This window comes from Pan paniscus, chromosome 7 (assembly GCF_029289425.2).
Source record: "Pan paniscus chromosome 7, NHGRI_mPanPan1-v2.0_pri, whole genome shotgun sequence".
In the NCBI taxonomy this organism is placed as follows: domain Eukaryota; kingdom Metazoa; phylum Chordata; class Mammalia; order Primates; family Hominidae; genus Pan; species Pan paniscus.
Window position 1 is genome coordinate 116081432 of NC_073256.2, and position 27647 is coordinate 116109078.

The window sequence follows — 27647 nt, forward strand, 5'->3', positions numbered from 1 at the left end:
TTCTCAACCTATATTTTATAGTTTTTATTAACAATTTAAAGATAAGCACAAAACAATTTCAGTAATTGTGTTTGTATATCTTTTTTTAGATTTATAAAGGTTAAAGTTGTCAATAAAGTTTTACATCCACAGATCATACATGAATTCATTTAAGTGAATATAATAATAAGAAAAGTCAATTCAAGGGCTCTACCTGACATACCCAAATGAACAAGAGTAAAAAGAGATGCAAGCAAATGAGTAAACCAGTATCTGAGATACTCACTCCAAGGAAAAGGCCCCAAACATAAAGCATGAGTTTCAAGGACAAGATAAAACTCCTAAAAAGAGATTAAGAGAAATAAATGAGGTACTAGGCAAGAATGATACAAAATGTAACACAGGATTATTAACTGGATTACAAAAAAGGTACGTGAATAGAAAATAAATAAGCAAATGACTAATTAGTAAAATCAAGGAACAGGGTCAGAGGAGTAACAATGGTAAAAACTGCTATGGTGAATAACAAAAATATATGAGATATAGCAATCTTAGATACTACCATTAGCCAACTAGAAAATATAACAGCAACAAAAGATCATTCACATTAGCAGTAAAAACAACAAAGCTCCTAGAAGCAAATCAAATTTAAAATGTATATAATTTTCTTTTTCTTTTTTTTTTAGACGGAGTTTCACTCTTTTGCCTAGGCTGGACTGCAGTGGCGCAATCTCAGCTCATTGCAACCTCTGCCCCGCAGGTTCAAGAGATTCTCCTGCCTCAGCCTCCCGAGTAGCTGGGATTATAGGCACCTGCCAGCACACCCAGCTAATTTTTTTGTATTTTTAGTAGAGACAGAGTTTTGCCGTGTTGGCCAGGCTGGTCTCAAACTCCTGACCTCAGGTGATCCACCTGCCTTGGCCTCCAGAAGTGCCAGGATTACAGGCGTGAGCCACCGCACCCGGCCGAATGATATTCAAGGGGATTTAAAAATGCATTTAAATACAAAAAAGAAGAACTGAACACAAAGATATTCTATGATCATGCATTGGAAAATATTAGTTAACACAAATTATGAGTTAAATGTAATTCCAATCACAAACCCAGCAAGACTTTTTGTGGAGCTTGACAACTTATTCTAAAACTTATGTGAGGCCAGACACGGTGGCTCATGCCTCTAATCTCAACACTTTAGATGACCGGGTGGATCACCTCAGGTCAGGAGTTCGAGACCAGCCTGGCCAATGTGGCGAAACCATATCTCTACTAAAAATATAAAAATTAGCTGGGTATGATAGCGGGTGCTTATAATCCCAGCTACTAGGGAGGATGAGGCACAAGAATCACTTGAATCTGGGAGGCAGAAGTTGCAGTGAGCCAAGATCACGCCATTGCACTCCAGCCTGGGCAACAAGAACGAAACTCCGACTCAAAAAATATATATATATAAAATAAATAAATAAATAAAACTTATAAGAGAGATCAAGGAAAACAAAGGCAAGGGAATTGCATCCCAAACATCAAGCATGCCACCATATAATTAAGAACATATTTCTGGATCCGGGAGCCAAGATGGCCGAATAGGAACAGCTCCAGTCTACAGCTCCCAGCGTGAGCGACGCAGAAGACGGGTGATTTCTGCATTTCCATCTGAGGTACCGGGTTCATCTCACTACAGAGTGCCAGGCAGTGGGCGCAGGACAGTGGGTGCAGCGCACTGTGCGCGAGCCGAAGCAGGGCGAGGCATTGCCTCACTCGGGAAGCGCAAGGGGTCAGGGAGTTCCCTTTCCTAGTCAAAGAAAGGGGTGACAGAGGGCACCTGGAAAATCGGGTCACTCCCACCCTAATACTGTGCTTTTCCGACGGGCTTAAAAAACGGCTCACCAGGAGATTATATCCCACACCTGGCTCAGAGGGTCCGACGCCCAAGGAGTCTCACTGATTGCTAGCACAGCAGTCTGAGATCAAACTGCAAGGCGGCAGCGAGGCTGGGGGAGGGGCACCCGCCATTGCCCAGGCTTGCTTAGGTAAACAAAGCAGCCAGGAAGCTCCAACTGGGTGGAGCCCACCACAGCTCAAGGAGGCCTGCCTGCCTCTGTAGGCTCCACCTCTGGGGGCAGGGCACAGACAAACAAAAACACAGCAGTAACCTCTGCAGACTTAAATGTCCCTGTCTGAACAGCTTTGAAGACAGCAGTGGTTCTCCCAGCACGCAGCTGGAGATCTGAGAACGGGCAGACTGCCTCCTCAAGTGGGTCCCTGACCCCTGACCCCGGAGCAGCCTAACTGGGAGGCACCCCCAAGTAGGGGCAGACTGACACCTCACACGGCCAGGTACTCCTCTCAGACAAAACTTCCAGAGGAACGATCAGACAGCAGCATTCGCGGTTCACAAAAATCCGCTGTTCTGCAGCCACCGCTGCTGGTACGCAGGCAAACAGAGCCTGGAGTGGACCTCTAGCAAACTCCAACACACATGCAGCTGAGGGTCCTGTCTGTTAGAAGGAAAACTAACAAACAGAAAGGACATCCACACCAAAAACCCATCTGTACATCATCATCATCAAAGACCAAAAGTAGATAAAACCACAAAGATGGGGAAAAAACAGAGCAGAAAAACTGGAAACTCTAAAAAGCAGAGCGCCTCTCCTCCTCCAAAGGAATGCAGCTCCTCACCAGCAACGGAACAAAGCTGGATGGAGAATGACTTTGACGAGTTGAGAGAAGAAGGCTTCAGACGATCAAACTACTCCGAGCTACAGGAGGAAATTCAAACCAAAGGCAAAGAAGTTGAAAACTTTGGAAAAAATTTAGACGAATGTATAACTAGAATAACCAATACAGAGAAGTGCTTAAAGGAGCTGATGGAGCTGAAAGCCAAGGCTCGAGAACTACGGGAAGAATGCAGAAGCCTCAGGAGCCGATGCGATCAACTGGAAGAAAGGATATCAGTGATGGAAGACGAAATGAATGAAATGAAGCGAGAAGGGAAGTTTAGAGAAAAAGAACAAAAAGAAATGAACAAAGCCTCCAAGAAATATGGGACTATGTGAAAAGACCAGATCTTCGTCTCATTGGTGTACCTGAAAGTGACGGGGAGAATGGAACCAAGTTGGAAAACACTCTGCAGGATATTATCTAGGAGAACTTCCCCAATCTAGCAAGGCAGGCCAACATTCAGATTCAGGAAATACAGAGAACGCCACAAAGATACTCCTCGAGAAGAGCAACTCCAAGACACATAATTGTCAGATTCACCAAAGTTAAAATGAAGGAAAAAATGTTAAGGGCAGCCAGAGAGAAAGGTCGGGTTACCCACAAAGGGAAGCCCATCAGACTAACAGCTGATCTCTCAGCAGAAACTCTACAAGCCAGAAGACAGTGGGGGCCAATATTCAAGATTATTAAAGAAAAGAATTTTTAAACCAGAATTTCATATCCAGCCAAACTAAGCTTCATAAGTGAAGGAGAAATAAAATACTTTACAGAAAAGCAAATGCTGAGAGATTTTGTCACCACCAGGCCTGCCCTAAAAGAGCTCCTGAAGGAAGCAATAAACATGGAAAGGAACAACCACTACCAGCCACTGCAAAATCATGCCAAATTGTAAAGACCATCGAGGCTAGGAAGAAACTGCATCAACTAACGAGCAAAATAACCAGCTAACATCATAATGACAGGATCAAATTCACACATAACAATATTAACTTTAAATGTGAATGGACTAAATGCTCCAATGAAAAGATACAGACTGGCAAATTGGATAAAGAGTCAAGACCCATCAGTGTGCTGTATTCAGGAAACCCATCTCACGAGCAGAGACACATATAGGCTCAAAATAAAAGGATGGAGGAAGATCTACCAAGCAAATGGAAAACAAAAAAAGGCAGGGGTTGCAATCCTAGTCTCTGATAAAACAGACTTTAAACCAACAAAGATCAAAAGAGACAAAGAAGGCCATTACATAATGGTAAAGGGATCAATTCAACAAGAAGAGCTAACTATCCTAAACATATATGCACCCAATACAGGAGCACCCAGATTCATAAAGCAAGTCCTGAGTGACCTACAAAGAGACTTAGACGCCCACACAATAATAATGAGAGACTTTAACACCCCACTGTCAACATTAGACAGATCAACCAGACAGAAAGTTAACAAGGATACCCAGGAATTGAACTCAGCTGTGCACCAAGCGGACCTAATAGACATCTACAGAACTCTACACCCCAAATCAACAGAATATACATTTTTTTCAGCACCACACCACACCTGTTCCAAAATTGACCACATAGTTGGAAGTAAAGCTCTACTCAGCAAATGTAAAAGATCAGAAATTATAACAATCTGTCTCTCAGACCACAGGGCAATCAAACTAGAACTCAGGATTAAGACACTCACTCAAAACCACTCAACTACATGGAAACTGGACAACCTGCTCCTGAATGACTACTGGGTACATAACGAAACGAAGGCAGAAATAAAGACGGTCTTTGAAACCAACAAGAACAAAGACACAACATACCAGAATCTCTGGGACACATTCAAAGCAGTGTGTAGAGGGAAATTTATAGCACTAAATGCCCACAAGAGAAAGCAGGAAAGATCCAAAATTGACACCTTAACATCACAATTAAAAGAACTAGAAAAGCAAGAGCAAACACATTCAAAAGCTAGCAGAAGGCAAGAAATAACTAAAATCGAAGCAGAACTGAAAGAAATAGAGACACAAAAAACTAATGAATCCAGGAGCTGGTTTTTTGAAAGGATCAACAAAATCGATAGACTGCTAGCAAGACTAATGAAGAAAAGAGAGAAGAATCAAATAGAAGCCATAAAAAATGATAAAGGGGATATCACCACCGATCCCACAGAAATACAAACTACCATCAGAGAATACTACAAACACCTCTACGCAAATAAACTAGAAAATCTAGAAGAAATGGATAAATTCCTCGACACATACACCCTCCCAAGACTAAACCAGGAAGAAGTTGAATCTCTGAATAGAACAATAACAGGCTCTGAAATTGTGGCAATAATCAATAGCTTACCAACCAAAAAGAGTCCAGGACCAGATGGATTCACAGCTGAATTCTACCAGAGGTACAAGGAGGAACTGGTACCATTCCTTCTGAAACTATTCCAATCAATAGAAAAAGAGGGAATTCTCCCTAACTCATTTTATGAGGCCAGCATCATCCTGATACCAAAGCCGGGCAGAGACACAACCAAAAAAGAGAATTTTAGACCAATATCCTTGATGAACATTGATGCAAAAATCCTCAATAAAATACTGGCAAACCGAATCCAGCAGCACATCAAAAAGCTTATCCACCATGATCAAGTGGGCTTCATCCCTGGGATGCAAGGCTGGTTCAATATATGCAAATCAATAAATGTAATCCAGTATATAAACAGAACCAAAGACAAAAACCACATGATTATCTCAATAGATGCAGAAAAGGCCTTTGACAAAATTCAACAATCCTTCATGCTAAAAACTCTCCATAAGTTAGGTATTGATGGGACGTATCTCAAAATAATAAGAGCTATCTATGACAAACCCACAGCCAATATCATACTGAATGGGGAAAAACTGGAAGCATTCCCTTTGAAAACTGGCACAAGACAGGGATGCCCTCTCTCACCACTCCTATTCAACACAGTGTTGGAAGTTCTGGCCAGGGCAATTAGGCAGGAGAAGGAAATCAAGGGTATTCAATTAGGAAAAGAGGAAGGCAAATTGTCCCTGTTTGCAGATGACATGATTGGATATCTAGAAAACCCCATTGTCTCAGCCCAAAATCTCCTTAAGCTGATAAGCAACTTCAGCAAAGTCTCAGGATACAAAATCAATGTACAAAAATCACAAGCATTCTTATACACCAATAACAGACAAACAGAGAGCCAAATCATGAGTGAATTCCCATTCACAATTGCTTCAAAGAGAATAAAATACCTAGGAATCCAACTTACAAGGGACGTGAAGGACCTCTTCAAGGAGAACTACAAACCACTGCTCAAGGAAATAAAAGAGGATACAATCAAATGCAAGAACATTCCATGCTCATGGGTAGGAAGAATCAATATCGTGAAAATGGCCATACTGCCCAAGGTATTTTATAGATTCAATGCCATCCCCATCAAGCTACCAATGACTTTCTTCACAGAATTGGACAAAAGTACTTTAAAGTTCATATAGAAAAAAAAAAGAGCCCGCATCGCCAAGTCAATCCTAAGCCAAAAGAACAAAACCAGAGGCATCACACTACCTGACTTCAAACTATACTACAAGGCTACAGTAACCAAAACAGCATGGTACTGGTACCAAAACAGAGATATAGATCAATGGAACAGAACAGAGCCCTCAGAAATAACACCGCATATCTACAACTATCTGATCTTTGACAAACCTGAGAAAAACAAGCAATGGGGAAAGGATTCCCTATTTAATAAATGGTGCTGGGAAAACTGGCTAGCCATATGTAGAAAGCTGAAACTGGATCCCTTCCTTACACTTTATACAAAAATTAATTCAAGATGGATTAAAGACTTAAACGTTAGACCTAAAACCAGAAAAACCCTAGAAGAGAACCTAGGCATTACCATTCAGGACATAGGCATGGGCAAGGACTTCATGTCTAAAACACCAAAAGCAATGGCAACAAAAGCCAAAACTGACAAATGGGATCTAATTAAACTAAAGAACTTCTGCACAGCAAAAGAAACCACCATCAGAGTGAACAGGCAACCTACGAAATGGGATAAAATTTTCGCAACCTACTCATCTGACAAAGGGCTAATATGCAGAATCTACAATGAACTCAAACAAATTTACAAGAAAAAAACAACCCCATCAAAAGTGGGCGAAGGACATGAACAGACACTTCTCAAAAGAAGACATTTATGCAGCCAAAAAACACATGAAAAAATGCTCACCATCACTGGCCATCAGAGAAATGCAAATCAAAACCACAATGAGATACCATCTCACACCAGTTAGAATGGCGATCATTAAAAAGTCAGGAAACAACAGGTGCTGGAGAGGATGTGGAGAAATAGGAACACTTTTACACTGTTGATGGGACTGTAAACTAGTTCAACCATTGTGGAAGGCAGTGTGGCGATTCCTCAGGGATCTAGAACTAGAAATACCATTTGACCCAGCCATCTCATTACTGGGTATATACCCAAAGGACTATAAATCATGCTGCTATAAAGACACATGCACACATATCTTTATTGCAGCACTATTCACAGTAGCAAAGACTTGGAACCAACCCAAATGTCCAACAATGATAGACTGGATTAAGAAAATGTGGCACATATATACCGTGGAATACTATGCAGCCACAAAAAATAATGAGTTCATGTCCTTTGTAGGGACATGGATGAAATTGGAAATCATCATTCTCAGTAAAGTATCACAAGAACCAAAATACCAAACGCTGCATATTCTCACTCATAGGTGGGAACTGAACAATGAGAACACATGGACACAGGAAGGGGAACATCACACTCTGGGGACTGTTGTGGGGTGGGGGGTGTGGGGAGGGATAGCATTAGGAGATATACCTAATGCTAAATGACGAGTTAATGGGTGCAGCACACCAGCATGGCACATGTATACATTTGTAACTAACCTGCACATTGTGCACATGTACCCTAAAACTTAAAGTATAATAATAATTTTAAAAAAAACATATTTCTGTTGCAGAAGCAGGCAAATAAATCTCTGCTAGAACAGACAGACCAAATATAGAGACAAATATATACGTAACTTTAGTAGGACAGGCTTATAAGCCAGTTAAAAAGGGATAGAAAATTGTGTTAGGACAATTAGATTTCCAAACAGAAAAAAAAAAAGTGCTGTATACCCCTATCTCCTATCATATACAGAAATAAACTCCAGCTAGATTAAAGATGTAGGTAAAAAACCAGCCTATTGCAAGATAAGAGTGACACCATTTCGAAGCAAAACCACCATAATGACAGGAGTTTGGCTCCAGCAGCAAGGTCTTTAAACAATGCCTGTAGCATAGACAACCCCTCATAAAGATGTTTATCTAACCTCTCCAGTGGTCATGAGTAGCAACAAAGTCTGAGGTGTAACCAGCTGCATATGTTTTACCAAAAAAGCTTGCTATATAAAGGATATTTTCGGGAGGGTGGATGTGGGAATACACCACCTCTTGGCCACCCAAAACATTATTTCTGTTTGTTAGTCTGTAATAAATGTTTTTTTTATAAGAAACTGGATTTATCAGCATCTTTCTTCAGCTCTCAGCTCCCTTAGCCTTTGGGGGTAGCTTTGCATATATTTGCTCATAGCAGAACAGAACTGCTAATAACAGAACTTGTACTATTTGAAAGAGTTCCACTTCTGGTAGTGATAAACTAGATAATTCAGACCACTCTCTTGCTTAAAGAACTAAAATGTCTGGAGAAAATACATTTAAAAGTCTATGTTAAGGCTAATGAAGACACACGAGCAGTGTATTTTGTCTGAAAACAAAATATTAAAAAAAGAAAAAAGAAGAGGTAAGCCTAGCAATAAGGGCTGCTTTTCCCCAAGAGGCATCTATCAATTATGGAACAGAGGCCAAGAGGCTAATAAGCAGAGCAGACCTTTTGACTGACTTACAAGATGAGAAGGTCAAAGACTGGAAATCAAAACCTACCGAGAAACTGAGAAGCTCTATAATGCCAAAGGACCATATCCTAGATGTAAAGGAGGATCAACCCTCAAAAGTACAGTCATGTGTCACCTGACAACATGGATACATTCTGAAAGACATCATTAGGCAACTTCATCATTGTGTGAACATCACAGAGTGTGTTTACACGAACCTAGATGGTATAGCCTATTGCTCCTAGGCTACAAACCTGTGTAGCATGTTACTGTACAGAATGCTGTAGGCAGCAGCAACACAATGGTAAGTATTCGTGTATCTAAACACATCTAAACATAGAAAAAGTACAGTAAAAATATCATACTATAATCTTATGGGACCACAATTCTACATGCAGTCCATCATTGATAGAAACATCATTATGTAGCACATAACTGTACTGAAGCCCAAATTCAAATTATCTCTAACCCCAATTGAATTAAGTGATCCAGGATTGGTAGTTCTAGCCACCAGATAGAAACAAAAACCTTAAGTAAAATACGTCAACATTCAGAAGTTCAAATAACCTCTATCACATTTTACGCAATGTCTAGCACTCTATCAAAGATCACAAGGCATAGACAAAAACAATAAAAAACAAGAGAAACAATATAAAATAGAAAGAGACCCACAGGAGATTAACATTTAAAAGATTAGCAGACAGAATTAGACTATAATTAATATGTTCTAGGATATGAGCCTAGGCAGCAAAGTGAGACCCTATCTCTTCAAAAAATCAAAAAAATTAGCCAGGCATGGTACCACATGACTGTGGTTCCAGCTACTCAGGAGGCTGAAGTGGGAAGATCACTTGAGCCCAGGAGGCCGGGGCTATAGTGAGCCATGATCACACCACTGCACTACAGCCTGAGTGACAGAGCAAGACCCTGTCTCAAAAATAAAAAATAAATAAATAAATAAATTATGTTCTGGGATATAAAATACAAGATTTCTGGATAATATCTTTAAAAGGCTAAAAGGAATCACTAACCTAGAATTCTTTACCCAGCAAATATACTGTTCAGAAGTGAACTGAGGGTCAGGCATGGTGGCTCACATCAGTAATCCCAGCACTATGGGAAGCCAAGGCAGGAGAATTGCTTGAGACCAGGAGTTGAAGACCAGCCTGGGCAATATAGCCAGACCCCATCTCTACAAAATAAAATTGTTTTAATTAGCCAGGCATGATGGCATGCTCCTGAAGTCCTAGTTACTCAGGAGGCTAAGGCTGGAGGATCGCTTGAGCCCAGGAATTCAAGGTTGCAGTGAACTGTGATCACACCACTGCATTCTAGCCTGGGCAAAAGAGCGAGAACCTGTCTCAGAAAAAGGAAAAAAGAAAACATGAAGTAAAATAACAATATTTTCACCAAAAAAAAAAAAAAAAAAAAGACATTATCATCATACCCACCACACATAAGGAAATACTAACAGATATTCTTCAGACAACTGAGAAACACAGAAAGAAATAAAGAACAATAAAAAGCATAAATATATGAGTAAATATAAACTTTGCAATATAAAATAACAAGAATAACAATATAAAATAACAAGAATTCCTTGTGCTATTTAAAATGTATACAGAATTTAAAGAAACAAAGCAGATCACAAAAAAAACAACAGACCATACAAGCTCTTAAAAACAAATTGCCATATTCTTAGGAAAAGATTGTTTCATGACCATGAAAACAATTACTAGAGTGAGTTTTACACCTGTTTAATCAAAGACGACTGTTAGATTCGTCAAATTTTTGAAAGCCAGTCAGTCAGTAATAGTCATGCTTCTGAAATTCAGACAATCAAGAGTAACACTCTAGTGAACAAAGGCCTACAACATCCAAATATTTTTTAAATAGGATGTTACGTATCTTTATATTATTAACCTTAACAATAATGGTACTCTTTTTGGATAATAAATAAATGAAGAAAAATGTCCTTGCACTAGAAAAGAAAGATACAAATATTCCTGAGACTTAATAGGAGCTGTCATCAAGGCAACACTCAGAAACAATATACCTACAGCTCCTGATCAATCTCTTGTGCAGCTCTGGGTTCCTTTTCATATATGGAAATTAGACTCTTACCATGCCATCCCAGAACCCAGGGTACCTGTTGTGTGAGCGTAACAACTATGTTATTCCAAGTGTACGACTCCCCAACATGCTCAGTGGACTGTGTCTTATAACAAAGAATATGAATGGATAAAATCTTTCCTTTGATAACTGACAAAGAGTTTTCTGAAGATAATGATCTGATCCATACCTATCTTTAAGAACTATAGTATGTCTTCACAGTTGTAATTATTGGCAACAAGGATTAAACTTCTTGGATCAAATACTTCATATCTACTCAAAATTGTAACATTAACACTTAAAACTAAGAAAATAGAGATGTTTAAAATTTTCCATTTCACACACTACTTCATATTCCTACCTGATAACTTTAAATATCAAATGCACTGAGTTTAGCCCTGAAATGATTTTAAAACAATTCTCTAACTGGGATATAATTACTTTCCACTGAAGCATTGTTCTGCCACTCAAGAATCATCTGATTTACATAAATGCTAGTTAAGCGCCATAGAAATTCTAAAATATATCATTAGCAGAATGTCACAGATCACTTAATCTACTCTGTCAAAACAGGGATTATTTCAACTTCTGTTTCACTTCCCTTAAAAGAAATCCTATTTACTTTCTTTTCTCTAACAGGGAAAAAAAAATTAGTAAAATAAACTTACAGTGTACTTCCCAAATCAAACTTTAAAATGATTCTGGTTAACTACAAATTGACTGAAGTATTTTTTCTGAATGTATTTTACTGAAACATGGCTGACAACATATAATAATGTTACTGCTACAGAATTACAAATTATTTCACTGATTACTCTTCCTATTCAAGAAAAAAAGGTCACTTTGGTCCATACAAATTGTCCAAATAAACTAGATGTATTACTAGCTTAAAGTAAACAATTTTGTAAATAGCACTTCTAGTTAGAGTTAAAATATAACCATAAAAAGCTTTTATTAAACAATACATTTCACTAAGCTAAATTTATAGAAATATATATATTTCTATCACTTTCACACATCCTGACAATATTTGGGAAAATAAATACAAAAATGTTTTATTTTTTTTAAATTCAGAAGTATATAATTTCTTCAAATATTCCAGCCATAAATTATAATACATAAAATTTAAGATACGTAAATACCATGAATATTATAAACTTTAAATAAAATTCTAGCCATAATTTATGAAACTCACATTATTAAACAACACACACACACGCTGATTCCAAATGAAGAAGAGAAGTACCATGGTAGTTTCTCTGTGACACACCAAAAATTATCCTAATAAATAAATTAAACAATCATGTAATTCCTAAATTTGTTACAGAAAGATATGTGGCTGGTTCTCACACCTCCTACTAGATATCTTTACACCACTTAAAACCTTTCCTTTTTTCATGCTATTATTTTCTGTGTAACAAAATACCAACTAGTCAGATTCTAAAATATCAATCTTTAGAAATGAGATTAGCAAAACAATTTTAAAATACTTACTGTCTTGTTTCGTAATCTAATTATGTCTGAGACAGAGCCAGCCCCACAGTACTCCATAACAATCCAGAGGTCTGTATTCTTAAAATAACTGCCATAGTACTTTACAACATATGGGCTAAAGGAAAATACATAAACAATTAAATTTAGTTAATTCCCAAAGAAATTTTTTTCTTAATCCCAATACAAAGTATTTTCAACATTTCATAATGTTCCAATAAGTTAAATAAGTAAATTTCTATTGCACATCAAATTCTCAATATCTGGAGTTCACCAACTATGCATAATTAGGCTTTACTTCATGGACGAAATTTAACAGGATTACAAACCAGAAGAGGCCCAAATGTTTTGAGTGATTCTGAAGAAAATAAGACTTCATTTTGGCAAAGAACTTACTACTTAACATGAGGAACAAATGAAAAGTTTTCCCTTTAACTAAAGCATTTTAAATATGTCTTCTAAAGGATTTTGCATTCAGTCAAATATTAATCAACTCGAAAATAATCTATATTTCCATGAGGCCAAAAAAGTTATTTTAAATTTTCTTTCCTTCTGGCTTTTGAAAATTCTAGAGAAAAAAATTATAAATTTTTCTGCTTAAATTTATAGAATTAAAATATTAGCAATTTAATTTCTAAACTGAGGTCTTAAGTCTTCCAGAGCAGAATAAACTATGTTTATAGCCAAGCTGTCTTCAGGAAGATTTAGAAAGGGACAAATGACCATCAGCAATAATGTATATTATGGATAAACTACATATAGTGATGTATGAGAAATCTAACCTATCTCAAAGAGGCAGAATATCATATTCAAAAAATGCATAGAGATAGAAAATACAAGACAGCAGAAACTAAATAGGACACAACTTTAATGCTACAAGAGCTCAAATGAGGAAATAACATTGGAATCATCCAAAGAGAACTTTGCGGAAGGGAGTGGGATTTGAATGAGATTTTGAAAGAAAAGTTTAAACTCCAAAATGTAGATGGAGAAGAGGGATAAGAAAATTCTAGAAAAGAGAAAGACCATGAATAAAGGTACACAAATAGAAAGGGAAAAACCAAGTATGGCATGTAAGAGGACAACTTGTTCAAGTAAATACTTCTATCTAGTAATAGCTACAATCAAAAACAGTAGCCATTTTGCTGGGCACCAATGTAAGATAAATAAGACAGAAAAACAAATAAGCAAAAAAAAAAAAAATTGAAAGTACAATAAAAGAACACGTAGAGACTCTACCAATTGTGGAGGTTAAGAGAAGACTGTCAGGGAAGACTTCTCAGTACAGCCTTTAAAATTTTAGCTATGCTCTAACACTGAGGCAGTAATAAACAGCCTACCATCCAAAAAAAAACCACCCAGGACCAGATGGACTTAGGGCCAAATTCTAGCAGATGTACAAAGAAGAGCTGGTACCATTCCTGCTGAAACTATTTCAAAAAATTGAGGGGAAGGAAATGCTCCCTAACTCATCCTATGAAGCCAGCATCATTCTGATACCAAAACCTGGCAGAGATACAACAAAAAAAGAAAACTTTAGGCCAATATCCTTGATGAACATTGATGCAAAAGTCGTCAACAAAACATTAGCAAACCAAATCCAGTGGCACATAAAAAACCTAACTCACCACAGTCAAGTAGGCTTTCTCTTTGGGATGCAAGATTGGTTCAACATATACAAATCGATAAATGTGATTCATCACATAAACAGAACTAAAGACAAAAACCACATGATTATCTCAATAGATACAGAAAAGGCTTTTGATAAAATCAGACATCCATTCATGTTAAAAACTCTCAACAAACTAGGTATTGAAGGAACATACCTCAAAATAATAAGAGCCATATATGAAAAACCCACAGCCAACAATCATACTGAATGGGCATAAGCTGGAAGCATTCCCCTTGAAAAGCGGCATTAAGACAAGGATGCACTCTCTCACCATTCCTGTTTAACATAGTATTGGAAGTCCTGGCAAGGGCAATCAGGCAAGAGAAAGAAATAAAGGTCATCCAAATAGGAAGAGAGGAAGTCAAACTACCCCTGTTTGCAGGTGACATGATCCTACATCTAGAAAACCCCATAGCCTCAGCCCAAAAGCTTCTCAGGCTGATAAGCAACTTCAGCAAAGTCTCAGGGTACAAAAGCAATGTGCAAAAATCCCTAGCATTCCTATATACCAACAACAGTCAAGCCGAGAGCCAAATCGGGAACTAACTCCCATTCACAACTGCCACAAAAAGAATAAACTACATAGGAAGACAGCAAACTAGGGAGGTGAAAGATCTCCACAAGGAGAACTACAAAACACTGCTCAAAGAAATCAGAGATGACATAAAGAAATAGGAAAACATTCCATGCTCAGGGATAGAAATAATCAATATCATTAAAATGAGGCTGGGCACTGTGGCTCATGCCTGTAAACCCAGCACTTTGAGAGGATCACTTGAGGTCAGGAGTTTCAGATCAGCCTGGCCAACATGGTGAAACCCCCATCTCTACTAAAAATACAAAATTAGCTGGGCATGGTGGCGCATGCCTGTAATCCCAGTTACTTAGGAGGGTGAGACAGGAAAATCACTTGAACTCAGGAGGCGGAGGTTGCAGTGAGCTGAGATTGTGTCACTGCACTCCAGCCTGGGCAACAGAGCAAGACTCCATCTCAAAAAAATAATAAAAAATAAAAAAATATATATAAACACACACACACAAACACACATCATTAAAATGGCCATACTGCCCAAAGTAATTTATAGATTCAATGCTATTCTTACTAAAACTACTATTTGAGATTCGGCACAGAACTAGAAAAAACTATTTTGAAATTCATATGGAACCAAAAAAGAGCCCGAATAGCCAAGGCAATCCTAAGCAAAAAGAACAAAGCTGGTGGCATCACACTACCCGACTTCAAAATATACTACAGGGCTACAGTAACCAAAACAGCATGGTTATGATACAAAAAAAGACATACAGACAAATGAAACAGAATAAAGAACTCAGAAATAAGACCACACAACTACAACTATATGATCTTTGACAAACCTGGCAATAACAGGCAATGGAAAGGAAAAAGGATTCCCCATTCAATAAATGGTGCTGGGATAACCGGCTAGCCATATGCGGAAGATTGAAACTGGACCCCTCCCTTATTATCATGTTCAAAAATTTAACTCAAGATGGATTAAAGGCCTAAATGTAAAACCCAAAAATATAAAAACCCTGGAAGACAACCTAGGCAATACCATCCAGGACATAGGCAAAGATTTCACGACAAAGACACCCAAAGCAATCACAACAAAAGCAAAAATTGGCAAATGGGATCTAGTAAAATCAAAGAGCTTCTGTACAGCAAAAGAAACTATCAAGAGAGTAAATAGATAACTTACAGAATGAAAGAACATTTTTGAACAAACTATGCATCCAATAAAGGTCTAATATCCAGCAGCTATAAGGAACTTAAACAGATCTACAAGAAAGAAAAAAAAACCCCATTAAAAAATGGGCAAAGGACATGAACAGATACTTTTCAAAAGAAGACCTACATGTGGCCAGCAAGAATATGAAAAAAAGTTCAACATCACTGATCATTACAGAAATGCAAATCAAAACCACAATGAGATATCATGTTACACCAGTCAGAATGACTATTATTAAAAAGTCAAAAAAAAAAAAAAAAAAAAACAGATGCTGGCAAGGTTGTGAAGAAAAAGGAATGCTTATATACTGTTGGTGGGAGTGTAAATTAGTTCAACCATTGTGGAAGATAGTGTGGCAATTCCTCAAAGACCTAGAGACCTAGAGACAGAAATACCATTCAACCTAGCAATCCCATTACTGGATATATACCCAAAGGAATATAAATTGTTCTATTATAAAGACACATGCATGCTTATGTTCATTGTAACTAGCACTCTTCACAATAGCAAAGACATGGCATCAACCTAAATGCCCATCAATGATAGACTGGATAATGAAAATGTGGTACATATATACAATGGAATACTATGCAGCCACAAAAAAGAACAAAGTCATGTCCTTTGCAGAGACATGGATGGAGCTGGAGGCTATTGTCCTTAGCAAACTAACACAGGAACAGAAAACCAAATACTGCATGTTCTCACTTATAACTGGGAGCTAAATGATGAGGACACATGGACACACAGAGTGAACAACACACACTGGGGCCTATCAGAAGGTGGAAGGTGGAAGGAGGGAGAGGATCAGGAAAAATAACTAATGGGTACTAGGCTTAATACCTGGGTGATAAAATAATCTGCACAACAAACCCCCATGACACAAGTTTACCCATGTAACAAACCTGCACATGTACCTCTGAACTTAAAATAAAAGTTAAAAATAAATAAATAAAAACATCAGTCATCTAAAAAACAAAAGTTTAAAATTTTCCCGTTATAATTAAATTTTATATTAAAAACAAAGGCAATAAATACAAAAAAAAAAAACTATGTCTTGAAGTCAAAGGTAGAACAGTGGTTGGAGCTGAAGGGCCTGAATTCAAACCTGTTTTATCCCCACTGCTACTCCGTTACCTCTTGCACAGACTTGCTCCCCACTGGTCTCCTTGTCTTAGTTTTCTCCCCTGTTCTAGTCTATGCTACATACAGTTGACAAGGTACCTTACTTTAAAACAAAAGTAAAACAAGCTGATCATACTGCTCTCCTAGTTAAACAAAAATACTCTAACAGCTCTCCATTACCCAAAGGAAAAGCTCTTAACTGCTTCATACCGCATACAAGTTATTTCAGAGTCTACCTTGTTACCCGTATCTCTGATTACTCTCCATCTCATACCTTAAATTTCCAGACACACTCAGCTTTGCTAGGTCTTGGGAATTGAAAGTATGTATTTGGAGTTCATAAATGTTCACTGAACCATTTAAGAAAAGTGCTTGTTTACAAACAAATGAAACTAAATACAGACTTAGAACTGCAACATATGGGAAAAAAAAAAATTCTTTACATGTACTCCTTTAAGGTATGGCGCCTATGTGGAAACTTTTATAGGGAGTAGTGTTCCTACACCTGGCTGTGCATCAGAGCCACCTGTGACCCAAGCCCACACTCCTTTGAGGTTCTGATTCAGTAGGTTTTTAAAAGCTCTACCGGTGACTCTGACATAGACCCAGAGTTAAGCTTCACTCTACCAGTGAATAGACTGTATATCCTTCAGAAAAAAAAAAAAAAAACTCTTTCTCTCTCTCTCTCTCTTTTTTTTTTTTCTGAAGCAGAATCTCATTCTGCCACCTAGGCTGGAGTGCAGTGGCACCATGTCGGCTCACAGCAATGTCTGCCTCCTGGGTTCGAGTGATTCTCGTGCCTCAACCTCCCAAGTAGCTGGGATTACAGGCCTGTGTCACCACGCCCAGCTAATTTTTGTAGTTTTGGTAGAGATGGGGTTTTGCCATGTTGACCTGGCTTGTCTTGAACTCCTAGCCTCATGTGTTCCGCCTGCCTCAGCTTCCAAAAGTGCTGAGACTATAGGCGTGAACCACCATGCCCGCCAAAAAAAAATTCTTTAAATATGAATGTTCTCATTCAAAATTTTGAAAAGTGTTAAGTAACAATGAATTGATGATTATGTTCACTGAAAAGCATACAAAAAATGTACATTTTTCTTGCCATACACACTAATCAGCAATGCTAAGGGTAGAAGTGATAACTCATGAAAATTAGGAATTCTAACCTGGGCAGCCACCTGAAAACACAGCCCTATCTCTCCATAAGAGTAAGTCAAGAGAAAACTTTGGCAAAAGGTAAAATTCTCTTCAAAAAAATAATTCATGGCCCATCTAACACCCACGTAAGTAGATGGATCCAAGTCCAACACCTCTATAACATAAAACATGGCCTCACTAACTTTAACCCAGCAAAGTATTTAAGCAACTAGAACTAAACAGCCACCTGCATTCACTGACCCTCTACTTGGGCCAGGCATTTGACCAGATGTTCAGTATGCACTAGTGAAACACACATTCACAATTTGGACCCTCATACCAAATACACTAGCATGAATATACAGGAATTAAGGAAGTAAACTCACAAATAAATATGATTACTAACCATGGCAAGAAAAGAAGAAAGGGTGCTATAAGATAAACTGGCTGTGACTTTATTTTGTATTCACCATTTCTGCAAATAAAATTGCTCCTAGTTCATATGAAGGAATGGAATGCATTCATATTCCATGGTAGCCTCTGAGACTTGGAAGGCACTGGAGTATGTGAAAAACCTTTGAAAGTAGATAAGTGAGCTTTAACAATAAAATGTCCTTTCTCCACTGAACTGCTGTGAATTACAAAATCCACAGATTGGAAAAGAAAGAAATGCTTAAACTCCAGAGTTCATATGTATACAGTGGCCATCCTCTGACACTTTCTAAGTCAGCACCTTTTATACTGTAAAGCACTTATTACATCCTGCAAGGACTTTGTCATTGACTTTTATCTGCCTCCCCCAGAAGAACAGAAGCTCCATAAAGATAGGTACCAATCTGTCTTGCTTTCCATTTTATCCTCAGTAGCTCTCTTCTCCTATATACAAACTAAAGAAGCAGGCCGGGCACGGTGGCTCATGCCTGTAATCCCAGCACTTTGGGAGGCCGAGGCAGGCAAATCATGAGGTCAAGAGATCAAGACCATGCTGGCCAACATGGTGAAACCCTGTCTCTACTAAAAATACAAAAAAAATTAGCTGGGCATGGTGGCAGGGGCCTATAATCCCAGCTACTCAGGAGGCTGGGGCAGGAGAATCGCTTGAACCCGGGAGGCAGAGGTTGCAGAGAGACGAGATCGTGCCACTGCACTCCAGCCTGGCAAAAGAGTGAGGCTCCGCCTCAAAAAAAAAAAAAGAAAAATTAAAATTAAAAAATAAAGAAAGAAAGAAAAGAACCAATGAATAAATAAATCACACAAAAAACTAAGACAGGACCTAATTTAGGACTCTCCAAGGGAATAATATTTAAGCTAAGATGCAAAACTTCACGAGAAGTTAGCCAGATAACTAAGCACTAAGAACTGCCCTGCAAAGGCCCTGAAAGACAGAACAAATCACGGTCAAAGAATTGAAAGATTAGCGGGCCCAGGATAAAGTGAGTAAAGGATACAGTAGAACATAATGGAGTTGCACATGTAGGCAGAAGCCTGACCATGAAGGGCCTCAAAACCAAGGTAAAGAGACTGGGCTTTATTTGAAATACAGAAAAAAAAATCAGTGAAGAATTTTAAGCAGACGAATAACATGATGTAAAGTTTCTGTGGTTGCTGAATGAAAGCTAGATTGTAGGGAAGCAAATGTGAATACAGAGAGACCAATTAAAAAGTAGTGTTAGTCCATGCAGAGATTATAGTAAGCATATCTTTTTATTTTCTGTATTCTTGATGCTTTGGTATCTGGGACCTTGCTAAAACTGAAGCGACTGCCCCTCTCAGGGTAAGCTAATTCCTAGAGACAGCAAACTAACTCCCATGGAAGGATGTCTTTCATATGCACACCAACCTATCTAAAGCCCAAACCTCCAACCACCTCTATGGTTACACTCTAGGGTCAACTTTTCACTTGCCCAAATTGCCCCAGGGCCAGGTACCAGACAACCAGAGAAAGCCCTATGCCCCAGAACCCACTCAAAATACTCAAAGTAGCCAATCCTAAACCTGTTTACCCTATCTCACCTGTCCCTTCCCAGGGAAACCACATAAACATTCTTGTCCACTTTTTCCCCCCTCTCTTTCTCTGCCTCCTAACTGACTCTGGTACTTCCCTGTGGAGCCCCCTGTGACACAGCACGCCTCCTTCTCCTGTGAGCTGTATATATAACAATATATCTTTTCCATAGCAATAGTCTCTTGATCTGTTGGCCTCATGATATGTGAGTAATAATAAAGCATACTTTTTTTTTTTGAGACAGAGTCTCGCTCTGTCGCCCAGGCTAGAGTGCATTGGCGCGATCTCGGCTCACTGCAACCTCTGCCTCCCGGGTTCAAGCGATTCGCCTGCCTCAGCCTCCTGAGTAGCTGGGATTACAGGCACCCGCCACCATGCCCGGCTAATTTTTGTATTTAGTAGAGATGGGGTTTCACCAGGTCAGGAGTTCCAGACCAGCCTGACCAACATGGTGAAACCCTGTCTCTACTAAAGATATAAAAAATTAGCCGGGCCTGGTGGCACGCACCTGTAATCCCAGCTACTCAGGAGGCTGAGGCAGGAGAATCTCTTGAACCCGGGAGACAGAGGTTGCAGTGAGCCGAGGTCGCGCCATTGCATTCCAGCCTGGGCAACAGGGCGAGACTCCATCTCAAAGAAAAAAAAAAAAAAGCCTACCAATAGGCTCAGACAGTTCAAGACCTGAGACTTCTAAACTCAAGTCTATTTCCATTAACATAGATATGCATTCAAATTCACATTTATTTATCTTTTTTTTAAGTAATTCAAACAACAAATATTCACTGAACAAGCCTACTAGCAGACGCTAGGGAGAAAAATGGAAAAACATTAGACTAGTGACAAAGAAGAAAGGGCAGTCCAGGCAATGGGGAACCCCTGAAGAAATTTATATAAGGAAATAATACAATCAAACTAGCATTTAAATATTATCCTGAGCAGGACTGTCAAGGATCAAACATGATGTTGTTCATTCTAGCCAGCAAGTTAACTAACTACAATTATTTAGATGTTCTAACATCTGTTTTTAAACCAGCATGTTGATTATTAAAGGTTAGGGAAGAAGGGGAGAGAGTTTCACTCAAAACATTGTAACACTCTAGTGTTATATACAGGCAAATCTATAAGATATTGCAGGTTTGATTCCAGACCACCTGGATAAAGCAAATATCACAATACAGTGAGTCACACAAATTTTTGTTTTCCAGAAAGAAACCTTGGATCAGGCAGATTCATAGCTGAATTTTGCTAAACGTATAAAGAAGAGCTGGTACCAATCCTACTGAAACTATTGCAAGAAAGCTGAGGAAGAGAGACTCCTCCCTAACTCATTCTACGAGGCCAGCATCATTCTGATACCAAAATGTGGCAGAGACAAAATGAAAAAGAAACCTTCAGACCAATATCTCTGATGGACATAAATGCAAAAATTCTCAATAAAAGACTTGCAGACCAAATGCAGCAGTACATCAAAAAACTAATCCACCACGATCAAGTAGGCTTTATTGCTGGGATGTAAGGTTGGTTCAATATACACAAATGAATAAATGTGATTTGCCACATAAACAGAGGAGATTTTGCAAAATTCTTGAGGGTCCTAAGATTTTTGGAATGGGCAATGAACACTGGCTTCAACTTAAAGTCATGAGAGGCATTAGCCCCTAACAAGAGAGTCAGCCTGTCCTTTGAAGCTAAGCAGTGACTTCTCTCTAGCTAGGAAAGTCCTAGATGGCATCTCCTTCCAGTAGAAGGCTGTTTCGTCTACACTGAAAATCTGTTGCTTAATGTAGCCACCTTCATCAATTATCTCAGCTACATCTTCTGGATAACTTGCTGCAGCTTCTATTTCAGCACTTGCTGCTTCATCTTGCACTTTTATGTTATGGAGACAGCTTCTTTGTTTAAGCCTCATGAACCAACCTCTGCTAGCTTCAAACTTTTGTTGCTTCCTCAGGTCTCTCAACGTTCATAGAATTGAAGACAGTAAGGGCATTGCTCGAGATTAGGCTTTGGCTTAAGAGAATGCTGTGGCTGGTTTGAACTTCTATCCAGACCACTCAAACTGTCTCCATATCAGCAATGAGGCTCTTCCACTTTCTTACCACTCATGTGCTCACTGGAGTAGCACTTCTAATTTCCTTCAACAACCTGTCCTTTGCATTCAAGCTTGGCTAGCTGTTTGGCACAAGAACCCTAGCTTTCAGCTTATTTCGGCTTTCAACCTGTCTTCCTCACTAAGCTAAATCATTTCTAGCTTTTTTATTTAAAGTGAGAGTTGTGTGACTCTCCCTTTCACTTGAACCCTTACGGACCATTGTAGAATTACTAATTGGCCTAATTTCAATATTGTGTCTCAAGGAATAGGAAAGCCTGAGGAAAGGAAGGGAGATGGGGCCCACGGCCTAGCAGTGGTACAGTCAGAACACACACGACATTTATCAATTTAGTTCACCATCTTACAAAGGTGCAGTTCGTGGCACCTCAAAACAATTACAACAGTAACATCAAAGATCACTAATCACAGATCACCATAACAGACATAATAATAATGAAAACGTCTGAAATATGGGAAGAATTACCTAAACATGACATAGAGACATGAAGCAAGCACAAACTATTGGAAAAATGGTGCTGACGGACTTGATTTGCTCAGTACAGTTGCCACAAACCTTCAATTAAAAAAAAAAAATGCAGCATCTGCAAAGTGAAGAAGTACAACAGAGTAAGGTATACCTGTATATAAATTTTAAGCAATGCAGAAAGTTTTAATTCAGCCATATGCCTAAGAATTTTGACTAAGCCAGTATATGGACTTGCAGGTTGTATCAGAACCCAGCAATTCTATACACAGCCATCCCTCAATATCCATGGCGAACTGGTTCCAGGAACCCCACAGATACCAAAATCCATGAATGCACAAGTTCCTTATATTAAATGGCACAGTATTTGCATATAACTACATACATCCTCCAGTATACTTTAAATCATGTCTAGATTACTTATTACACCTAATACAATGTAAATGCTATCCAAATAATTGTTATACTGCATTTGGTTTTTTTTTTAATTGTTTTTTTCTATTGCTTTTTTTCTCCCAATATTTCCAACATGCAGTTAGCTGAATCCGTGGATGCAGAACAAGCAGGATACAGAGGGCTAACTGTAGTTTTGTTACGTTTTTTATTTTTATTTTTTAAGAGACAGGGTATCACTCTGTCACCCACGCTAGAGTGCAGTGGCACAATCATAGCTCACTGTAGCTTCAAACTCTTGGGCTCAAGTGATCCTTCCACCTCAGCTTCCCAAGTAGCCGCAACTATAAACATGCACACACCCGGACTAATTTTTTTTATTTTTTGTACAGACAGGGTCTCACTACGTTGTCCAGGCTGCTCTCAAATTCCTGGCTTCAAGTGACCCTCCTGCTTTGGCCTCCCAAAGCACTGGAATTACAGGCGTGAGCCACTGTGCCTGGCTAGTTTTGTCTCTTTTAAATAGGAGTAAGCAGCTATGTCTTTGAAAATTTCACTGGGTGGAAGAACCAGGAAAACACAAAGGAAATTACAGACTACACCAGGAAGCAGAGGTGAAATATGATGCCTTAATAACTAGCATGCCAATCATGAGCCACATTCTATGCCTTTCTCTTATGCATCTTCTCTCCATTTCATCCTCCTGTCTCATTAATTTTTCCCTTCCCCTATTTAACGCCTTCAATCCAATAAAATGACGTATCTTGTTCTCGTTTTCTTTTTTTTTGAGGGGGTGGGGGCTTCTGGGCTTCCTCTCATCTCATACCTAATGATCACATCCTTTCCATTTCCATCTTCACTTTACAGCTCCCTACACTCTTTATCCTAATGGTCCTCCTCTAGCATCACAACTCAAAATAGAAAGAGTATTAAAAAAAAATGAGAAAAACCAAAGGGGAAAAATGGAAAAAGGACTACATACTCCTATCTAATTGTACCTTACTTAAACACTACGCATGATACAAATTATACGGACTGAATCATTACGTTTAAGCTTCTTATAAAAATCCAAATGTTCTATTCACAACACCCAAAATATGGAATCAATCTAAGTGTCCATCAACAACATCATATAATTAAATAAAGAAAATGGAATACTATTTGAAAATACTGCTTGAAAGGTGACTTTTTTTTTTTTTTTTTTTTTTGAGACAGGGTCTGGCTCTGTCACCCAGGCTGGAGTGCAGTGGCATGATCTCAGGTCATTGTAACCTCTGCTTCCTGGGCTCAAGCAATCCTCCCAACCTCAGCCTCCCAAGTAGCTGGGACTACAGGCACGTGCCACCATGCCTGGTGAATTTTTGTATTTTTTTTAGAGAGAGAGTTTTGCCATGTTGTTCAGGCTGGTCTTGAACTCCTGAGTTCAAGCAATCTGCCCACCTCGGCCTCCCAAAGTGCAAGGATTATAGGCATGAGCCACCACATACAATCAAAAGGTGACTTTTTAAATAGTAACTTGAATTTCATTCTAATTGAAGGAAACCATATATAGCTAAAGGTATACTTTTTAAAAGTCTTCCTAATATGAGCATGTGATAATTAAAATACTAAAGAAATGGCTATTTTTAATTACATCATTTTCATCAACATCTTACTACAATCTTAGTAGTGTTCTATAACTTAGTATGGTAATATGGTGTTTTTACAAAGGCAATGTGGATATTCTATTAAAACTGAGCTGTTTCCAGCATAAATCTCAATCACACAGCAATTTATTTCTTGGCCCACCCAAAACTGAATATACAAATTGCCAAAGTTAAAATTGCTGATACAAATTGCCAAAGTTCATCAATAATCCTCCAACATGGTGATTTTCAAACTTTTTATTTATTTATTTATTTATTTATTTATTTATTTATTTGCCTCAGAAACAGTGTTCAAATGGAATCTTATCTAGAAACATGAGGAAATAGAACAGGTAAGAATGTAGAATACTCTGGTAGAAGCCAAGGGGTGCTCAGTGACACCCTGAACAGGCCAGCTGAAAATGCTCTATTTCACCATAAGAGTTATCTCTTCTCTTTGCCCAGCAAATCTAACTCATCAATCAGGACTCAGCTGAGGTATGACCTCCCTGGGAAAACTTTCCCTGAACCTCCAAACATGAGGTGTTAGATATCTCTTCCAACCCACATACTTCCCCATATCTATCCCATCACAGCTGTTACCACACTGTGTACTGAAACAGCCTACCCATTCGTCTGTTTCTTCCAGCTGAGTGAAAGTCTAAAGCCTCAAACCCATTCTTTTTTGTTTCTTTTTTTTGTTTTGTTTTGTTTTTGAGATGGAGTCTCACTCTGTCACCCAGACTGGAGTGCAATGGCAGTCTTGGCTCACTGCAACCTCTACGTCTCGGGTTCAAGTGATCCTCCTGCCTCAGCCTCCCCAGTAGCTGGGATTACAGGTGCCTGCCACCACGCTCAGCTAATTTTTGTATTTTTAGTAGAGACGGGGTTTCACCATGTTTGCCAGGCTGGTCTCAAACTTCTGACCTTGTGATCCACCCGCCTCAGCCTCCCAAAGTGCTGGGATTACAGGCGTGAGTCATGGCACCCGGCCGAGACCCATTCTTTGTTGTATCTCTTGTGAGAGCACATCAGGCCTACACTTAGGAGTAGGTGGTACTCAATACATACTAGTTGAACAGGTAAAAAGGGGATAAGTGTGTGCCCTGATTCATAACAACATATTTCTCTTTGTTTAGATATGAAAAGTTCCTTCTCTGCATATAAGCACCAGGAGGGTAGGGACTATGTCAGTTGTGATTCCGCTGTGTACATATTACCTGCCACATAGTATTGCTAACCAGCTGTTGCCTCTACTCCTAGGAATGCCTTGAGAGTGCTTCACTTTGAACTGTTGGAATCTTTTTACAGGCATTGCTTTCTTCAACACTGGCCCTGAAGTAGGGTAAATGTGGGTTCTTATTGCATCTCAGTCACTAACTAGCAGTGTGATTTTGGGCAATTCATGTAAAAGCTCTAGGTCTCATTTTCTGTATCTGCAAAATTGTTTTTAAATATGCTTTAGCACTAGAAGACTTTTCCTCAAATAAAAATTTCAAAAGAGTCCCATATATAAAAAAGATAAAAGCAATAATGAGGTTCTCATTCTACTCAATTCTTCAGTGAAGAAAATGCCCCTAGAAGTACCTTCTTAGAGCAGGGTATGATTTGAAAAACACTAAACTAGCTGACCCACAGAAGTTGAATCTAGCACTAATATTCTATGATTTATCCATTTAATAAATACTCATTAAATGTCTACTCTGTACCTGGTACTGAACTAGGCACTGCACATTCAGCAATAAACAAAGCAGATGGGCTCCCTGAAATATTTATGCTAACATGTAGTATTCAGCCCATTATTAAATATTCACTTAAAATGAACAAAAAAAGATTAAAACACCACCTCTGGTCCTTTTATAGAGTATAGAAAACAAGACAATTTACCAAATTCACAAATAGCTGAATGTATTAAGAAAATAGTTAAATTTCAGAAATGCATATCTCATTTTCCCTAATCAAAATTTCAGTGTATTATTTGGGAATTTTTCAATTCATACTGTTTTCTTCCAATCATTTTTATGCTAATTTCTTAATAACACATTTACATTAATACTAGTTATTGGTAGCTAAAATCTAAGTTTCTCCCTGTCATTTCCTAATTGTTTTTCTTTTTCTTTTTTTTTTCTTCAGGCTGGAGTTCAGTGGTACAATCTCAGCTCACTGCACCTTCCGCCTTCCAGGTTAAAGTGATTCTCCTGCCTCAGCCTCCCGAGTAGTTAGAATTACAGTCACCTGCCACCACGTCCAGCTAATTTTTGTATCTATTTAGTAGAAATGGAGTTTTGCCATGTTGGCCAGGCTGGTGTTGAACTCCTGACCTCAGATGATCCACCCACCTCCGCCTCCCAAAGTGCTGAGATTACAGGCGTGAGCCACCATGCCCGGCCCTAATTTATTTTTTACTAGTCCTATCTTTTAGCATTTTAGGATCTTTTAACCAACTAATTTTTTGATCCTTCACAACTTCATACTTACAATATGAATTTGACAGTAAAATCTTAAAAGGCAGAAACCATTTTTCATCAATATTTGCCTCAGCATTTATTTCATTCAACAAATATTTCAGAAGTACCTACTATGTGCAAGGCATTCTGCTATAAAGTGGTACAAAAGTTCTAGAATTCTATTAACATTTCCTTCTCATTGTATTCTTTACTTTTCTTTCCCTTTAAAAGCTTAAAGTGCATAACAAGAATAAGTACCTGATTTCCCTGGGGTTCCCTCAATCTGTAATGCTCTTCCTTGTACTCCTCATACATACCACACCCTTTCATTCATTCATCAAAAAGTATACTGCTAGGCGCTGAACAGGTGCTAATAAAGAAAAATATATGGTTCCTTTCCTTAAGGAATGAAGAGAAGAATAAAGATAGTGATGACATTTCAGAAGGAAAATCTACAAGACTCAGTATCATCTGAAGTATCATAAAAAGGAATAAAGATGATTCTCAGCCTTGCTAAAAGACTAAGTAGATGATGATGCCTTTGATACACAGGAATTTGAAAGGCTTGTCTGGAATGTTTAAAACTGGTTTTAGAATGTTAAATGTGTAATTCCCTCTGGATAGTCTAGTTGAGTTGCCCAAACAGAAATTATTAAATAGAAGTACTCATTAGTATCTGAGTAACCATTATGTGGCAGGATCCAA

General features: G+C 38.5%; 1 protein-coding gene across 6 annotated transcripts in view; it reads right to left on the minus strand.

The window, feature by feature from the left end:
* Positions 1-27647, minus strand: part of STK3 (serine/threonine kinase 3) — a 505519-nt gene that overhangs the window by 416743 nt on the left and 61129 nt on the right. For all 6 annotated transcript variants that reach the window (XM_063606446.1, XM_063606445.1, XM_063606449.1 and 3 more), the window contains exon 4: positions 12221-12335. In XM_063606446.1, coding sequence (XP_063462516.1) covers positions 12221-12335 — 115 coding nt within the window. The remainder of the gene's footprint in view (positions 1-12220; positions 12336-27647) is intronic.